Source organism: Aythya fuligula, chromosome 1 (genome assembly GCF_009819795.1).
Source record: "Aythya fuligula isolate bAytFul2 chromosome 1, bAytFul2.pri, whole genome shotgun sequence".
Lineage (NCBI taxonomy): Eukaryota > Metazoa > Chordata > Aves > Anseriformes > Anatidae > Aythya > Aythya fuligula.
In genome coordinates, this window is record NC_045559.1 from 128,884,198 (window position 1) to 128,903,489 (window position 19,292).

Below are 19,292 nucleotides of genomic sequence, written 5' to 3' on the forward strand. Positions count from 1 at the left end.
AGCACCCGTTTCTGGCAAAAAGAAGAAGAAAAACACACAAACTGTTCGGAATTATGCCATAGCACCAGCACCGTTTGCCCAGCGCGGATTTCGCCGGTGGCGGCGGGACCAGGCGCACCTTGAGCGTGTCCAGCACCCCTCGCTTCTTAAAAGCCTGGTACAGCCTTTTGCGGAGCTCATCCTGCGACAGCGCCTCCCTGCCGGCCGCAGCCATCCCGAAACGAGAAGAAACCACCCCAAAAAAAAAAAAAAAAAGTAAAAGAACTCGTTAACCCCCCCAAAAAGGGCCGTTACTGGCGGCCGGCACCCCGCCTCCCCGGCATGGCGTCACGGCGGCGACGGATGCGAGCCGAGCCCTTCCGGGCGGCCATAGGGAGCTGTTGGGAGCCGGTAGGGCCGGTAAGGAGGTGAGGGGACCCGGGGAGGGTCGGGGTGCGGTGGGGATGGTTTTGGGGTCGGTTTTGGGGTCGTCTTCGTGAGGTGGCTGCGGCTCCCAGGGGCGTTGGGCGCGGCCCCCGCTGTGGGGCCCGCGTCAGGTCCCTGCCTCCTCCCCCGCCGAGGTGCCCCGCTGTGGAGAATGTCCGGCAGCTTCTACTTCGTGATAGTCGGCCACCACGACAACCCCGTCTTCGAGATGGAGTTCCTGCCTCCCGGCAAAGCTGAGTCCAAGGTGCGTGTTTCCCCCATCGCGTTGTTCTCCCCCCCCCCCCCCCCCCCCCCCCTTTAATAATTTCAGCGACCCGCTGTGGATGGCGTCCGGGGCTTGCTTCTGGTCCAGGCACGTCGTGACAGGGAGCTGAACTCTGCAGCACATAAATCTCCTAAAAGATCTTTGCCAGAATGTACTAGTTCTGCATAAAACGCTGTTTCCGTAAATATTTGATGCTGTGTTGTGGGGGGTATATATGCCAGTAATGCTTCAGTCATTGCTCGTAGTGTGTGCTGCTTTTATAGCACCAGGTCATTATACACAGCTCTTTAGTGTCGCTGTTTTAAGGTATCTGTTTATAATAATAAGGTGAAGAAAGGAACTAGTGTGAAAACTCCATCAGTTCTTTATTTTTTTTGTGGAGTAAATCTGTATTTTTAAAACTACTCTCAGTACTCATGCTTGCTTTAGGTGGGGAAGGTTTAAAACTTGTAGTGATAAATATGCTTGAGAATATGAGAAATATAATGAGAAACACCAATATATAATGTTTCCATTGGGGGGGTGGAAACAAACAAATCTATTCTTTTTGATACTATATCAAAAGAAAAAAGCAGACTTCAGAACAAAAGTGCATGCATTTGTGCACGCATACAAAGAAATGGAGGCATACGCTGCCACTGGTGTCATTTGTAATTTGTATTAGCATATCACAAAAGATCATAAATAAGACCATTCAGACTAGATTTAGCAAGTGCGAGGATGTCAGAAAGTGGAAAAAATATTCTTGTCTGGCTAAGGTTATAGTACTAAACTTTCTCTTAAGAGAGAATCTAAACATGATGTGTTTACGCTGAAGAAAAATAAGGCAACATTGATGTGTTTTGGTAACTATTGCTCCCATTTCTGAGACATGCCATTTAAGGGTGAATTAAGGGCATGTACACATAAGTCAGCACAAGCTTTTGCCTCTTAAACTTCACTACTTAGTCTCAGTCGCAGTGTGGAAGTGGTGAAGCTGTTAATGTACTGAGCCAGGCTTGACTTTAGCTGGGGGGAAGCAGCACACTGAGAGGTGTGAGGTTGGTTTTAACAGCATCCCAGTATTATAAGAAACAGTGCAAGGCTACTTATATAGGAGCTTACAGAGTTACCTAGTCCTATGTTTCTTCTTAGCAGATGTCCTTCAGGGTTCTGGGTAGTACACAAAGTAAACGACTCTTTCCCGGCACAGCTCTTGTAGTGTTAGGGTCAAATACTGTGGATACTCTGTGAAGGCCATTCATGTTTATTATACGAAGAGTTGAAATTTATATCTGCAAGCATATATTTAACACTGGTTGCAGGATTTTTTTCCCTAGTAGGCTCCTAGGATAAAGAACCCCCTCAAAACAATAAAGCAAAATCCAATGTTTCTGGGCAAGTGTCCCAGAGGGAAAAAAAAAAAATCTTTAGTGATAACATTAGTATATCTGTCCTCTGTATACCTCTGCTTTCCCTCTCTGTCCACCAGACTCTGTCTTCAGACTATTTCTATGATGACCTCTGTATTGTGCACTTTCTCTCTCTTGAAACCAAGTATCATGACGATATGTGCAGGTTTCATTTAATCACAGGATTAATTAATATGTGACAGAAATAAGGATATACAGAATTTTATGTAACTTGAGCACTAGTTTACAAGCTTGAGCAAATTATTATTTGTATTTAACTCCCTTTATTGAATTACTTACTAATTCTCTGTCTTCTGGAAATGTATTAGGATGATCATCGCCATCTCAACCAGTTCATTGCCCATGCTGCTCTTGACCTAGTAGATGAGAACATGTGGCTTTCTAACAACATGTACCTGAAGACTGTGGACAAATTTAATGAATGGTTTGTTTCTGCTTTTGTCACGGCTGGACATATCCTTTTTTCATCTCTTTCTTTGTATATATTGAGCCTCTTGTCCAAAAAGTGATGAATTAGTTGAAATGACATTGTAGCAGATTTCTCTGACTATTCACCACCATTATTGTTAGGGTTTCCATCTTCAGGATGAAGCAAGTTGGGAAGCACAGCAGTTCTTTAAGATCGGAACTAACTGGAAAGACAGATCTTTTGCTTTTGGAGAACCTGAAATAGCCTAATGAAATGTGGATTTCACAGACAGTAGAGGAGAAAGGCATGAGAGGAATAATTTGATGCGTTCTGAGCAAACATACATGATTCTCTGCTTACATTCCTTAGTGTTAAAGAGGAGAAGCAGGGATAAACATACTTGATGTCAATTGCACACATCTTGAAAATACAGTGTGAAGGCTTGATCGTATGTGTAGATAGTCCTTAAAAGCGTGTATTGTGAAACATTTGTTACACATAGCGAGTAACACTCATTTCAGGGATGTATGGGAAAGGTACTGAGAATAACATTGATATTCACAATTGTCTAGTTTTAAAAAGAATGATCTTAAATAGCAAGGTGATGCTGTTTTCAAATAGGGAAATTTAAAAATATAAATGGAAATGTACTGCTTTCTAAATTTCAGTGCTTCCTTTAGTTCTTTAAATGCTTACTCCTATAGAGTCTCCTCTATTTCGTGGTGGAGTCACCATCCCTGGGGGTGTTTAAGGAAAGGTTGGACCTGGTGCTTAAATACATGGTTTAGTGGATGACTGTGGTAGTAGGGTGATGGTTGGACTAGATGATGTGGGAGGTCTTTTCCAACCTTAATGATTCCATGTACAGCTAAGTATTTCAGGCATATGCAGAATTAGGTGTAAATGCTTATTTCAGAATATGCTGAATGTTGTATCTTATTTTAAAAGTTAACTGTCCTTAATTGTTTTACATATGAGATTTATAATGCTTCATGATGTAAGACAAGAAGATGGAATTAAGAACTTCTTTAATGATGTATATGAGCTGTATATAAAGGTAAGAACCCACTTCTTACAATCTCGTGGCAGTACTTTTAAATATATCCTGCTGTTCATGCTGAGGCATCCCTGTATAATTACATTTTCTTATGGTGGACCTCTGTAAGGGGAGAAGCACCCTTGCAGTCCACATTGGTAACGTGTGACATGAAGGCTGCATTTTCTATTAAACAGAAAAGTCGTTTCCAAATTGTTATAGGTTTTGTGCCTTCCGATTTCTTTTTAATTTTAATGATGTAACAGTGCCCCAAATTGCTGGATTAATGTGATAATGAAAGCAAAGGGCTGTCACGGAAGTCTTGTCAAGGTGCTTCTCTCCTCACAAGTCACCCGTTGCCACAGCCTGGCGCTGTTTCCACTAGATGGGGCAGTTGCGAGCCCTAATGGGCAGCTCGGCCTCCTACAGCTACTCAAACGATGCCAATTTCTGAAACAAATTTCCATCAGCATCATGATGAATTTTTTAGGAGTCCTTACTATGAGATGGCTGTGCACATAGTATGGGGCCTTGAAAACATATGACTACTTAGGAGATCTATGCTTTTAAATGGCACTACTTAAGCTGAAAGCTATTAGTAGTTTTCATTTCAAATAACATTTTCCAGTTCTGGACATTGTGCTTATTTCTTCTTTCCTCAGTTTGCAATGAATCCATTTTATGAACTCAATTCACCAATTCGATCCAGTGCTTTTGAAAGGAAAGTGCAGTTCCTTGGGAAGAAACACCTTCTAAGCTGAAAAAATAGCTTTCCTGAGTGAGTGCTTTTTCGTACTTTCCTGATTTGAGCTGTAGTTCTGGTTAGTTCCCAGCATGTTTGATACTCACCTTTCTGAAGACTGACAAATTGGATGCTGAAGAAGCTTTTTTTTTTTTTTTTTGCTGATACAGATAAAATAGCCAGCTGCTCTGGTTAAAAACATATCTTCAGGAGTTTTTGTTCTGTCTTAGGAAAACTAAGTTTTAAAATGTCTGGGCTGAATAGGTACGAAGAGAGACACAGATGTCAATGCACGTGCAAAAGATAAGCCTCTTACACAGGGTGGGAGAAAATCAGATCTAAACACTAGATATCTCTAGTCATTTATTTAATATGAGCAAAAAGGAATTTTTGATTGTTTGGCTGAAGTGGTTGATTTTTGCTATAAACCTTTCTACTTAGAGTTCTTTGCTAGAGAACTCACTCTGCAGACTAACCAGACTAACCTTACTGTTCAGGATATTAAATAAGGTCTATATAAAGATTGCAATGTATAATATATTTATTATGAAGTGCTAAATAAAAAGGATCCATCAGCAAAGATTTGTGTTTGGTATTTCAGCAACTTTAAAGTAAAAACCTGCAAGTTTTAAAGCTTAAAATTGCAAACTTATCAGGTGTTTCATGCAATACGTGTTTAGCTGCAGTGTTGCATCAATGAAGTTAATAAAGTAGATCAAAACACCTCTCTCTGCCCTGACTTTAAATCTAATTCATACGTGGGGGGGAACAACACAACTAAATTTACACATTCAAACCCACATTATTTCCATTAGTTTTGCAAGTGCTGAAATATTCTTTTTGAAAATACATTTAGACTAGGATCTTTGAACCATGAAAGTCTAAAGTCTATTTGATGAGGTTTCAGAAAGGCATTGCTTGGCCTGTCAGGCTACCATCTCACTCTAAAATGTGGTTAGGTGGTCATCTGCAAAACTTGCCACCATTACAAAATAGTAATTTTTAAATGGGTTGTTTAGCATATATGTACCTAGTATCTTGGTTGATTTCATCATCTTTTACATAGTTTCTTTATGCAGCAAATCTATATAAACTATATTGGATTTTTTTTTTTGGTTTAAAATGGGATTTCCAAAGGAAGTGGCATGCTATTCTAAAAAGTACATTTTATATAGCTTGTATAATTAAGGGGACCACATGTATAGGCGCTTTAAATGTATACTCAGTCATTATTTCTTTGTAATCTACATTTACTGCTAAAGCCTCATTGTAAAATATTCCATGAGAAAAGCAACACTATGCTATATATAATTTCTGATATTTACCTTAAATAAAATGTGGAATAATGCAGCATGGATGCCTGTTGACTGTACTTTAATTGATTTAAGAGAAATGTAGATGATCATGATAAGGCTTACCTTTACTGGTAGGTTGGTCAGTGAAGATGGGAATACTTGTAGTGCTTTCTAAAAACTGCATCATACAGCATTTTGAGAATCAAACTGATTATTTTTAGGTACGCATATGAAATAAATAGAAATACATTTACAATAAAGCATTTTTATCTGTATAGCAGGTTGCTGTTAGGCTGTTTCCTGTCTCCTCCACAGTAGCATAATGGTTGGGGAAAATACAAGCAGTTCAGGTCCACTGAGGAAATACATGCATTAAATAATCACGCACGTGACAAAGAAGAAAACTTAGGGCAAAGGATTAGTACTAAAAGTTTCCACTCCTTTTAAAAAGGGTGGGTTTTCATCATTGCACTGTCTCATGCCAGCACACAGTAAAAAAAGGAATCCAGGAACTATAAATGGGAAAGGCAGCCTCATCAGTCCATTTGGACTTCATGAAAACAACTGATATTGGCCATGGAAAAGGGAACTAATTCTTCTCATTAATCATTTTAGGGTTTGTGGGGAAGAATGTTGTCTCTAGACAGAATTTCAAAGAACCTTTGTTAGGTAGCTGCAATTTCCTGTGCACTGAGTACCCCTGAGTTGCAACTTTTGCAATAAGCTGAGAGATTTCTACCTGCCACTTGCAGATAGCAGTTATCTTGCGTTCAAGTATGGTCACAAATCTGCTCTACGTCTGAAAGATGCAGTTTTAGCATGGATGAGGCAATGATTATATCCAACACTATGAAGATCAGTGGATAGGGCAGGAGAGATCACCTTTGTGTTAGGTTTGAACCCAGTCTCAGAGGCTTGGGAATACAACTTCACATGAAGTCAGTTGCAGCATGAGAAAGAAGCAAATAACCTGTATTATGCAACAAAGGAATCAAAAACATTCTGCAAGTGAAAGGGACCATCACTAACCTACCTGGTCCAAAAATCAAGCACAAGGAAATAAGAACATTAGCACAGGCTAAGAACATCAACCACCCTCCATAAAACTAGGCAGGAAATAGAGCTCCTAGACTTAGCTTTCTGCAGTTTTCTGTTACTGTTTATGGAACTTGTCTTCGTTATCAGATTCACTGTAAAGCTAAATCAGTTTAAGGAACAGAAAATCTAACACAAGCAGCCTGGTCCTGGCAGCAGTCTTGCACTAAGCATCTATGTACTCTGCTGGAACATGAGCTCTGTGTCCTTGCTATTGCACAATGCTCAATTTAAGCAGAGAAGCAGTCCCTTGTGCCCATCCTCTTCCTAGTTTGTTGTCTGTTCCCTTATACATAGCCTACATCAATCCCACCCATTTGCCATAACAGCGTTCTCACTCTGCCTCCCCCCCCCCCTTTTTTTTTTTAGACCATATCCTACCAAGGCTGGTGGTTGAACTTTTTTCTTCCTCCTTTGAAGTGAGGCCTGGATTTTTTGTATATCTATTTTTATTTTTGCAGAACTTGAAATACTGCTAACAGGACCCCCCCCTAATACTTAAGGTACCTGAAATGAATCAGTGAATTCTAACATAAACCACAAGTGCCTACCTTACCTTCATATTGAATAATAAACATTAAGCCTTCACAAAGTACAGAAATGCATTTGTTACAAAGTATTACGAATGTATTATTTTGGCACCTTATCTACTGCTTGTCACAGGACTTATTTCTTTCAACTGTGTGTCCATCTCCCTCTCACACCAAAGCCTGACCTCAACATAGGTTGCACTGCATTACTTACTATAGCACATAAACCTCCTTTACTACTGTGGTGAGTGTACAGTTGTGGGACAGCATATCAGATGGCACAAGCACTTTTATTGAATTAAGTTATATTTAACTTTATTAAACCTGCTTCTTGGACAGAGGCTGGGTAACCATGATGTCACGTGGAAAGAGTACAGAGGAGAAAACACAGGTGGGCTATGAGGCACCAGAAAGACTACTACAATGGTTCTCATCCTTTGTTTCCTTTTAGGGATCTTATGTAAGTATCTGTAGTACTCACATGGTAACAACCTACTATTTCGTTTCGACCTCACCTCCACTAAAAGGAAGGTTCAAGGAAGCTTTAAGTACATAACAAATTTCCTGTCACCAATGGCCCCTAATCCATGCAATCTTAGTTTTTAAAGCTTTTTGCTCTCTCCACTTAAGGTTAGGAAGAATCTAGCTAAGATTCTTTCTTCACAGATCTTTCATTCGCTGACTTGAAATCTAAACACTACAGAAGTAGCAGCTCAACCTACATTAAGCAGTTCAGTGACTGAAGCTTAACCAAATTCTGTTGCTGTATATACAGGACTGTAAGAATGAAGTAGATGTTAAACGTACAATTAGCAAAAAAATGTCACTTTTAAGCAGGAGCAGTACATCCATGGAGCAAAACAGCCCTGTACAGGTTCAAGCAAGAATACAAAATACTCCAAATTCTAAGTGTGTAAGAGCAGCGTGAAGTTAATTCTGCAAGCTTTACCTCCAAGTAACATCTGGTACAGAGTGAACAGATAGGTTAAGAGAAGACTCCTGCCATTACTGTACTATCCAGAAAAGCTTTTCCATTACAACAAAAGAGTTGCAGTACAGAAAGCAGAGTCTGTGTTGTTTAATGAATAACATGGCCTGTCCCGTAGGCATTTGAATTCCTTTTGAGGTCTACAGTGTGTTAACAAGCATGCCTGTTAGCAGTCAGACTACACATTGAAGCAATAGTGCACTATCCAGTTTGCTGTTAGAAGGATATTGAGTATTCTGAGAGCCAGCTTTCAACAACTTCTCATACAAGTATTTTACCATTTAACAATAAAGAGCCTCAAACACCTGAATTACTGCAGAAAAACTAACCATTAAATATGAACCTGGCTTCTATTCATTGTCTGTTAATGAGTACAGTAATATTAAAAACTGTTAAATGTTTAAATATATACCCTACAATGGCAAATTAAATACAGATTGAATTCAGCTCAAATACTAGCTGCAGGTATCTACTTGTACTAGAGCTGAAAGCTGTCACTATCTGCTGTGAGTTAAGAGCTTCCTGAGTTCTCTATGTATTGCCAATCCATAGTTTCACAGTACAGAGATCACAAATAAACACATTCATAGCTCAGGTCAACAGAACAAGGAGTTCGGAACTTTAAGGCTGCATTCAAAAAGTCTTCTTGGAAGTCTGCCTTAACATGGATCCCTTCAAGTGCTATTAAAGCTGACTGAATAACATTTTATTTTCCATAACTAAAAATGGTTATACTTCAGTTATCCAGATTTTTTTTTTCCACCTGACTGATCAAAACATGCCAGAATGGGACTTAAGGCAAAGACATATTAACTTAAAAAAAAAATCAGTATTTTGCATTAAAACAGCTGGAAAAATTAGTATGGCTTTAGAATTGTAAGTGAAAGGAAAATGAACATGAAATAAGTAAGAAAATTATCTTCTACTTAGGGACCTATAGTGACACATTAGGCAATTACAGAAGACCTGAAGGTAATTTATGTTAACTTACAGTAAACACATTAGAGATGAAGTACCACTGACATCAAAAGGAATGTAGTGAGACTAATGTTTAATATCTAGCATTGTTAAGAAACTGACTTCTAGTGAAACAAAAATGGAATGCTGATTTCATAAAAATATATATACACATATAAAAGTTTCTTTGTGTCAATTCCAGAACAGTTTCTCTAAAGTAGTGCTTCTAGAACTTCAAGTTTTAATTATAATCAAAGTATTTATCATTTGATTAAAGTTGGCAAATTACATTCTTATATTAACATTTGTACTTGACACCTTCCTAAATAGAAAGTATCACTATCTCAATAACGGGTCACTCATGAATGGGGATTTCTTTTGCTCCCTCAAGAAAGCAGCAGAATATTACAACTTCAGTATTAGAGTGGAACCCATGTGTTACTTTATCTACTACACCTTTCCCACCCTCTTACAGAGCCAGCTAGTCAAAAGTAACTTGGCCAAAACAAAAAGTCAACAACAAGATGAACTGGGTTTCGGTTTCCGATGAAGGTTTACGGTATCTGTTTGAATAAATTGTTCTGATCTGTCTTCAGAGGCTAGGACTCGTCTAACTGCTTCTTCAAAGGCTGCTGCAACATTAGTGGCATCTTTTGCACTGGTTTCAAAATAGGGATGATTACCATTATTCCGGCACCAGTCTTGGGCTTCTTCGGTAGAGACTTGCCTTTCATTGATATCAACTTTGTTACCCAGTATCACAAATGGAAAACTTTCAGGCTCCTTGACATCTGCATAATAAATGAATTCTTTCTTCCAGTTGCTTAGGTTTTGGAAGCTTTGAGAGTCATCCACACTGAAGGTAAGCAGGCAACAGTCAGAACCTCTATAGAAAGGAGTCCGCAAGCTCCTAAAACGTTCCTGCCCTGCCGTGTCCCATATCTGCATTGTAACAAAGTGTCCATCCACTTCCAAATCCTTATTTAAGAACTCCACGCCTATTGTATGAAACAGCTGTGCATCAAACTTGTTGGTGACGTATCTGTTCATAAGGGAACTCTTCCCAACTCCGCCATCTCCTAGCAGTATTACTTTAAGGAGCGATGATTTTGTTGCCATTGTTACAGGAAGAGATCCTCCTAGTTTCCTAGACCTGTAAAGATCAAGAAAATGGTTAAAAAAGGAAAGTTGGGAGCACAAATTTTTATACACAAATATCTAGAAAGTGTTAAAAGTCCTCCAAAATCTGCTTCATGAAAAAAAAACAAACAGGATAACTATGCTAAGCAAAGTGTAGGTACTCATAGAAAGAGCATCCACTTAAGAATGTTTAAGAGTTGTCTCTTGCACAGACCACAGTCTGCACGGCACTTGTAAGCAGTGTACTGCATGATTTACCAGTCTGTCACTTAAAACACTTCTCCCCAGAAAGCCTCCAACATCTGTGCAGAAGGGGTATTACAGCAGATCAGTGCAAGGATTCATTTATGTTCATTGAAAGTGCCATAAAAGAATTGAGGAAGACAAATTTGTAGCACACGTGCCTTTAATACTCACTTCAGTCCCACAGTTCATTAGCAAAGTTACGCTTTATTATGCAGAAGTGAAGAGGAAGCTTTATCCCTAACACAGGACACCAATTTTTATTAGAATTATTGCTTATTTACTGGAATTACTAAAATCAATTTGAAGGGAATACTGTAATCTACAGAACAAATACGAGTGCTGTAATTGGATTTTAAAAGTCACACAACTTGCTTTTGTCACAGCACTGGTACACGAACATTCAATATTTTACAGTTTACTCCGTGCAAGACAGCTATGGTGAAATAAATTCTTATATTACAACTGCTACAAAAGCAAATTCACTGCTACTACTTCAAACAGTACTCAAGATGCCAAATACCTGGGACAAGTCTACAATGCCAGATCACTCGGTATGTGTAGGCTTGCCATAGTAAAACATAAAACCCTAAAGGTGCTAGGAAAGAGTCTGGCTGCCTGCACGGGGATGGTCAAATTTGTGGTACAAATTTTTTTTTAAAATAATAATAAATGAGACTTTAGCATTAAAGGGTTTTATTTATTTATTTGAAGCAGTTTGCTCATCAGTGATTTGGCCCAAGGTTTGCTCTTATTGCACTAGTGTCATCTAATACTATTTAGAAGTACTTTAATCACTAAGGGGTCAAGGTTCATTTTAATGAGCCAAATATAAGTTTCTACACAAGGAGAACCGCTGCTCCTGTAAGCTCTTTTAGTATCTGAGTGGTAAAGTAATTCAGCCAAAACCGGCTTTTGTGAAAAGAGTGTCTATTTAAAATGGAAACAGGTCATAGGCAGCCCGGTCTGTTTCCTCCTCTGAAGGAAGGAATGTGGTCTTGCTAGTTGTAATTACTGTTGCTGGCATATACATCACCCGCAGAGCATGGTTATGGAATTAATACCTGATACAAGCTGGCATAGGAGTCATATGACTGTGTTCTGCCTTAGAATCAAGGCCTACAATAGAAGCTAGAAATTTCAGGAATTTTTTTCATCCCTAATTTTCCATCTTTGAATGTGTACTTGTTGGACACAATCTACAGTAAAACACAAGAAATGCTTTACAGTTTGAGAGTAGCTGAAGCCTCAATGCAAGAAACCTTCAAAATACAAGGAGGAATGTCTGCTCTCATTATAAATCTGTTCAGAGGAAGCGGTTTAATTCATATTGCAAAGTTAAAAAGAATATTTATAAATCCCTATACAGGTTTGTATCACAACAGTTTTAACATTGCTTAATAACCACAAATGGATCATGCAGTTACCTTTCACAGAACTATGGGGTAATCGCTATGGCTCAGGATACGAGCACATCCCATTTAATACACGTGAACAGCCTTCTTGGAGTCACTGGGCTACTAGCATGTGATTTCCAGCTTCATGGTGAAATCTTTTAAAATGGTCCAGGTCTTCATTAGTCTCCCTAATTCCTACCATTAGTTAACCGGTTATTTGAGCTACTCTATTACATAGTAGCAATTTCTTAATAAATAATGCATTCATGAGAGCACAGAGTACTGAATGTTTCCCTGTTTTTCCACTTCACTGAAGGGAACACCTTACAATATTTTTTTTCTGTCCTATGAAATCAAACATACCATAAGAGACAAAACATGAACAACCAACCAACTTACATAGTTCTGACTGGTATCAAGCACTTGTTTCTTTACCTCCTATAGTTTAAAGAACTGTGGTTAGACTGCAGTTACTGTCATGAAATCGTTTAATTTAAACCAAAAATAAAGTAAGGAAACTGTTACGCAGTATCTGCTACTTTTGTGCATCCGTGATCTGTTAAGTTAATTTGCACACCTTGAACTATCTGAACTACTGCAGTGAGGCCTAGGAGACTGCTGACCATAAAAACACTCCAGCCAGGCACACAATTTGGTATCAGCCACAAACCATAAAAGCGTCTCTTCAGCTAGAGCCAAACCCTGGTGCTTCTATACCAAGAGCTACATAAACCAGGACCGATAAGACCAGCAGTTAACATTTTTGTCAAGTTTTTAGTCTGAAAAGTAATATTTAATGGATATTTTTTTCAGTCATTTAAATATGAGCTTACAAGCTGTATTTGAGGCTCCAAAGAAATATATTTAAACGCAGTAAGAAGCATTTTTGTTTGGAAGCAGCAAAACTTTACACATTTACAGGTTTTGTTTACTGTAAGGGACGCGTCTGTGGCTCAACTGATTAAATATGCAGTTCAGAGCATCTGCAGAACCTGGATGGCAGTTTCCAGTACAGTAGGCTGCCGCATTTCTTCCACTTAAACATCTTTCAAAACAATTTAATATTTCTAAAATAACTTCATTTTTGGAATTGTTCAACCCCCCCTTCCCAAGTAACAAAGTCTTAACACTGAAAAAAAAAAAAAAAACCTACAACAGAATCTTTCAAAGGCTGAGAGAATTTAGAGAATTGATGTTATTTCTCCTATTACATATTTTAAACTTATCTGTGTAATACATTTTTGACAATCTTTTCTGGGGAAGAAACAGTCAATATCTGATATAATATTCCTGAGGATTTATTACCTTAATTGTTCAGTTTAAATCATCATTCAGCACCTGAAAGCAAAAGAAAAAACTTAATTTCCAATGTGCATCTGATAGTTTTAACTAACATCAAAAACTGCAAGACACCACAAAATTACAGACAGATTTGTTCCAGTTACTTCTCGCTGTGCTGCACACTTCATCTAATGTAAAAGCAGTCTCAATCTAGTGCACGGAGAAGTCTGCAAAGAGATTTTTCCCTCATTCCAATTTTCAGTCCCAAACTAGAAATCCAAAACAAATAAATAAAAAGCAGCCCCACTGCGGTGCATTTTGGTAACCACTTCTGAATTTCTTCTTCCAGCTTATAAGGTCATAAGCTCTTAGATCACTGACTTCAGTATTCCTGTTAGAAGCAGGGAAGAGTTTCTACTAAATGCCATTTCTAACACGATCATGTACCATAACGCAAAACGTTATTTAATTATTCCCCTCCCAGAATCCTCCTTTTAAACAGTGAACTGAATTACAAGTCTGAAATATTTTCATTAGCAGTCCAAACATTTCCTGGCAAGACTGAAAACATGCAACTTGAAAAAATAAAACCAGTTTGCATTATAAAATCTTTGATTTCCAGCCCTTCAAAGCTTATTGGACAAGGTAATGGTGTTTCTCTATCTTGGTTTTCTTAAATCCATGATGACAGCTTCATAACTGCCTTTTTATTTTGAGTGCAGCTACCTCTTTCAGCAATTGGATGTTGAGGCAACACTAAAAAAAAAAAAAAAAGAAAAGAAAAGAGCAGCAACATGCAACCAGCCTAGGAATTTGCCTTTTAATCTATTAAATTATTTTCATAATAAAGGGGGGTTTGCTTATACCACATACTGCCAAAGGCCAAAAGAAAACAGGTGCTGACATATAGACAGCACAGTAACTGCATAGGATCTGATTCCAGCAGGTTACAACCTCACTTAAAATATTAAATGAACAGCATCAACTGCACTTCTACCACGGTGGGAACATGCACAGCAACACACCGTTAAAAGTGAACAAAACCACTGCAAGTTAAGTTAAAAAATAAAGTGAGGGTGCAGATAAAATAGAAACCAGCACAAACTGGATCCATCACAACTGGCCCACTGACTTCTCTCAGCATTCTTGAAGAACCAGATGCAAGTGACACTTGCATTTTCAGCCTGTTCTTTCTCCTCTTATACCTCCTCTCTGACTTGATTATTTTAATCATGATTTTCAGCCAGCAGTCACTCACGAACCATCCGCTACACACGATCAAAACTGAACCCAGAGGTTTCCTTGAAGATATGCGCTGCACTGTCCTTGAGGTCATTCTTTAAGCAATTTTCTTTAAACTACAAGCCTGCAATTTTCCAATACTTGCTTAAAACTAAAGTTCTTAAGGAGTACCCATTTGACTTGGGGAGAGAAAAAAAAAACACAGCATGAGGCAGACTCAAGTTTGTATTGGGCTGTAAATAAGTGTGATTAGGTAGAACACTTTCAGCCAAGCCTTCTGAGAGGAAAATGTTAACAAAGTTAACTCTGTTAAAGGTTATCACCTAAAGGAAAAAAAACCAACACCATCTCAAAGGCACTGACAAGCACAGTCAGTACTTCAGCACTTCCGTAACTGACATAACAGAAACACCAACATTTCAAAATCTCCTATCAGTTCTCAAACTTACACATTTACAGCATACCCGTGGCAGCTTTGAAGCCTATTCATAGTTTTCCTTGCTAAGCCATCTTTTACCAAACCACAGATATCAGACATGGCTAGTTTAAAATGGCAAACCAGCATTTCGAGTATCCAGTCAGGCAAAAATACTTGCCTTGTGGTAACGATGTAAATTCACTCCCTTGGTTATTTTTTCTTAAATAGCTAAGTATTTGACAATATTGTTCATATTAACATAGAAAAAACCCTGTCTCCTATGTTTTTTAAGTTGCAGTGGCTCATCAGATAATGACACAAATTACTCCTCTGGAAGATCTCTGGAAAAAAAAAAAAAAATCAAAAGGACTAGCAGAGCTGCAAGGGCATGGGCAAAATCCACAACGAAGTGTTAAAAGCTACCTTATGCTCAGTGTTTGTGGAGTCTTTAAAGCTCTCAGCCCTCAGTTGCTGCAGTGTAGCTACATTTACCACCTACAGTAAGTCTGAAAGTTACCACAAAGCTGAAAATAGAGGAGAGAAGCAAATTTACCTCATATTTTCCCCCAGTTATCTAATCCTCACCCACATATTTAAAAGGTACTGCTTTACATTTTGGCCAGTTAAGCAGCACAAGAACTGCTTTCAGCATGTAAGAGGCCACAAGCCTGCTCAACCTTGAAAGATTCTGCTTTAAAGTTTTGTGCTGTGAATGCATCGCAGGCTCGGCCATGAAGGCTCTAAATCAACCTTCCCCTCCTGGGGAGGGAGCACACAAGAGCCCTGGATCAGGACCAGCCCTTCACGGGTGGGCACTCACCAGCGGCCCCGTTCTCGGGAAGCCTGGCAGCCTTTCAGTCGCGTGGCTTGACCTACTGAGATCCTAATCGCCTTGCAGGTCTTCCTTCCTGCATCTACGATTGCAACACTGCACCATTATTGCAGTTTGTGTTTTGTGCTGGATAGATTAATTTGATGACGAGTTATCTGAATATCATCTCTACTTGTAAGCAGACTGGTTACCGAACAGAAGAATAAAACTCAAGTTCATCCCTGATAATTTGTAGTATGAAAACAATGCAAAATGGATTGACATTAAGCTGCTGCTATTCATTTGTATGACTAAAAAGTTACATTTTAGGGTTTATTTGTAAGGTTACTTCTAACTCCTGTGCAGCACTCTACTTCCAGCAGTTGCCCGGCATGACTCAGGACAATGAAAGCAGCAGCAGCTGCCAAGAGCAGGAATCCTTTAGCCTGCATGACCGTTGGATCATGAAGTCATCCCAGTGTCCACTGCCAGAATCACTTTATTTATTATAACTTAGATCTAACCACAAACTCAGTAAGAATAACTTGCCAGGAGAAATGCCTACGTTTATAACCCTGGGAGTTTCATCTTGTATAGAGCCAGCCTTCGCTTCCCATCTCATTCCCCACTTTCAAGCAGAACGAGCAAGCTTGTTTACTCTGACTTAATCTGAGTTGACATTTCTCAGTAGCTCACAGTAGAGCATCTCCCAGCTTAAATATCCAGTGCCTTCAGCCGACTACAAAACAACCTTGGATGCTACTTGGCCCAACACCTCTGAGAATTCATAGGATCACGTTAATTGACATTCACCTTGCGACCCTGTTCCATTACTGCTTCCATTCTGTCAGTAATTTACCGAGCAACTATTTCTGCTCACCTGTGCTCATCTTTCTTCCCTACATTAGTTTCCCTTTTCCTCCAAGGACTCTTAGCAGTAGCAACCCACACTGGCCAGCCTTACATTGTGAATACGTGCTCTTCCCTATACGAGCCTGTGACCAAAGCCCATAAGTGTCTGAAAAAGGCTCTGGATATGCCTGAGGAGTAACTCTTTCCCCTGGTCTGCTGTTATAGCTTATCACCTTATAAACTGCTAAAAAAATAAAAATAAAAACACACATAAAAGTCCCATCCCATCCACCCCCCCCCCCAAAAAAAAAAAATCATGCACTAAAAAACAACCAAACAAAAAAACCACTAGCAACTTCAGATCTGTACAATACTTTAAAGACAGCGGCACAAATGCCCCTGGAGCAGGTTTCAGCAGCCGGCCGGCTCCCTGCACCCCCCGCACCGGGCCTGCGAGCGCGGAGCCTCCCCCCCCCGACGAGGAGATCCCCTCACCCCGGGGCTCCCACCCCCACACCCGCGGGGCTCCTCCCGGGGAAGGGGAGCCCCCCCAAGGGCAGATCCCTCCGAGGGGAGCCTCCCGGGCCCGTCCCGGCGCTACCTGCCCGCGGCTGGGGGCCGCCGCTCCGAGCCCCGGCTCCGCCGCCGCCGCCGCCCGCCGCCCTGAAGGGAGCAACAACATGGCGGCGCTGGGGGGGCGGGGCGGTCACGTGACGCGGCCGCGGGCCCGCCCCGCCCCGCCGAGCGCCCGCCCCCAGCCCTGGGGTCCCCGTGAGGGGATGGGGAGGGGGGGGGAGGAGGGAAAATGGCCGCCGGGGGGGGGTGCAGGGTGAGGGAAGGGGGTTTGGGAGCGCAGCCCTCGTCCCGCTGCGATTTGTTTTCCTCAGCTGCTCTGAGTTAACCCTTCAAACGCCTTTATCGAGTAGCCGCGGCTCAGTTATTTGTAAATTGCAGCGGCAGCGTCGCTGCTCCATGCTTAAGGGTCCCGTATAAGCAGACCCGCAATGGCAAGGCAGCTTCGCTCTGCAGGTCGAGGTGTTTAAAACCACACAGGTTTCAGCGAGGGAGCTGAACAACGCCCAAAGAGCACTAACTGCAAACAGTAGTCAGACACTTCGCTCTGTACCACCTCAGAATGAAGTCCTCTGGGTGCTAAATCACACTTACAGGAAAGCAATCTAATGAAACTGGAGATAGGATATTTTCTGTGTTCTTACAACGTTTTATGAGGACAGGGCAAACTGTAATTAAAAATGAAAAGAGCAGAAATGCGTTTAAGTGCGTTTGAAGAGGCTCCCACATCATCAAGAGGGATAGGTGATTATAGGCTTGAGGGAAGAGCCTTTGAAATACCAGCTTGCTCAAACAGCCATCACATGCTGTGGGTCACAAGGGAGATGCAATCAGACAGGATTTGCCACTTGCACAGTCATCTGGGTTTGGATCTGATGTACAACACGGCCTAAGGAATGGAAAACAAGATCTCAGTATTATCTAAAGGAAATGTCTCCTACTGACAGCAGCAGGATCTTTACAAGGCCACCCATGCTAGAGGCAAATCTGATGACACTGAGCCCATTCTTAGTTAACAAAGCTGGACTTTGAAAAATTTTCAGTACTTGTTTCCTGGGACCTGCTTTCATCCAACACTGAAGTAGTACAGAAAGCGCTGGGTGGGTAGAAGACAGCATCTTTAAATGGTGATGATCCTATGACACAAGTTCTGATCATAATTTTATGGTTCAAAAAGAAAAAAAAAAAAAAAAAAAGTCAGCTTTTGGACTTTTGGAAGCTGAGGAAATTTTTTTTTTTTTTTTCCTTTTGGGGATGCAGCTACCATTTTTTTTTTAATTTTTTTTTTTTAGACAACACTGATTCTCTGGCATTTAGATACATTTAAGGAAGTTTTAAAATTTGAGTTGGGAACAAAATTCTTAAATTTAGGAGATGAGATGTACCTTTGTTTCTTTTGCATAGGAACATTCAAAAATGTAGAAAAGGAGCACGGTATAATCATGCCTGCATTTTTGCAATGTTGTAAATGGAGCTACTGTTATGATTAAGCTTAAAACATACACACAGGTGCTTGAGGGTCAGGAATGGATGCCCCTTTTCCCTCAGTTCCCCCCGTTACTCTTATTTGTGTATATTACCAGAAGTACTTGCTGCAGCACGGCCAGGAAGCCCAGATGAGCACTGCTGCTGGCGGGGCTGTGTGTGCAAAGCCAGCCTCAGCAGCAGGCCAAAGGAAATGCCTGGCTGAGACATGGTTTGGCCCATGCACACGAAAACCGCTCAGCTTTCAGCCTTGGGGCTACAGTGGTGCCTCAGACCTTGCCCTAGCCCCAGGCCAGCAGTGGCCGTGTTGCCACCTGGGCACGGCCTCCTTGCTGGAGGCTTTGTGTCACCACCGGCCCCTGGCCCTGCTGCCTTGGCCGGGTGCTGCAGGAGGGGCACCCGCTTCCTGGGGTCTCCATCCCAGTTGTGTCACCCCTCCTGCACTGGCAGTACTGGGAGCGGATGGATGGGTGTTCCTGTGCCGAGTACCATTGACGTGCAGCAGACCAGTGTCATGGCTAGTGGAGGACAGTGGGGTTTTTCATGCGAGAGAAAGTTCTGTGTCAGCAAAGCTCTCGTGTAACACAGCTCATGAATAATGCTTTTTACCATCCGTAGCTGGCAAGGAGACTTTGTCCCATCCTGGGAAGTGATGGCAGGGCCTCAATAAAACATGACTTTGTCATCTCCTGGCT

At 40.8% G+C, this 19,292-nt stretch overlaps 3 protein-coding genes across 4 annotated transcripts in view; 1 reads left to right on the forward strand and 2 right to left on the reverse strand.

Annotated features, from left to right (window-relative positions):
• Positions 1 to 251, reverse strand: part of OFD1 (OFD1 centriole and centriolar satellite protein) — a 30,779-nt gene extending 30,528 nt beyond the window's left edge. The window contains exon 1 of one of the 2 annotated variants that reach the window (XM_032192097.1): positions 119 to 251. In XM_032192097.1, the coding sequence (XP_032047988.1) occupies positions 119 to 214 (96 nt within the window). In that variant the 5' untranslated portion in view covers positions 215 to 251. The other variant, XM_032192107.1, reaches the window with a different exon arrangement.
• A 61-nt stretch (positions 252 to 312) lies between these two features.
• TRAPPC2 (trafficking protein particle complex 2) lies at positions 313 to 5,640 on the forward strand. Its single transcript, XM_032192237.1, has 5 exons — positions 313 to 399; positions 561 to 670; positions 2,412 to 2,556; positions 3,484 to 3,569; positions 4,211 to 5,640. The coding sequence occupies exons 2-5, from the start codon at positions 578 to 580 to the stop codon at positions 4,307 to 4,309; spliced, it is 423 nt and encodes a 140-aa protein (XP_032048128.1). The 5' UTR covers positions 313 to 399; positions 561 to 577; the 3' UTR covers positions 4,310 to 5,640.
• A 194-nt stretch (positions 5,641 to 5,834) lies between these two features.
• Positions 5,835 to 17,210, reverse strand: RAB9A (RAB9A, member RAS oncogene family). The gene is made up of 3 exons (XM_032192224.1): positions 17,141 to 17,210; positions 13,241 to 13,273; positions 5,835 to 10,308 (listed from the first exon to the last, which is right to left on the reverse strand). Exon 3 carries the CDS (start codon positions 10,272 to 10,274, stop codon positions 9,669 to 9,671), a length of 606 nt encoding a protein of 201 aa, XP_032048115.1. The 5' UTR covers positions 10,275 to 10,308; positions 13,241 to 13,273; positions 17,141 to 17,210; the 3' UTR covers positions 5,835 to 9,668.
• Positions 17,211 to 19,292: the final 2,082 nt, after the last annotated feature.

Excerpts from the sequence above, each read along its gene's own strand:
- TRAPPC2 (XM_032192237.1), top strand. The coding sequence starts at position 578 with ATGTCCGGCAGCTTCTACTTCGTGATAGTCGGCCACCACGACAACCCC. Across the intron at positions 2,557-3,483 it reads TGCTTTTGTCACGGCTGGAC|ATATGAGATTTATAATGCTT; the intron begins ATATCCTTTTTT and ends TAATTGTTTTAC. Across the intron at positions 3,570-4,210 it reads TATATGAGCTGTATATAAAG|TTTGCAATGAATCCATTTTA; the intron begins GTAAGAACCCAC and ends TTCTTTCCTCAG.
- RAB9A (XM_032192224.1), bottom strand. The coding sequence starts at position 10,274 with ATGGCAACAAAATCATCGCTCCTTAAAGTAATACTGCTAGGAGATGGC.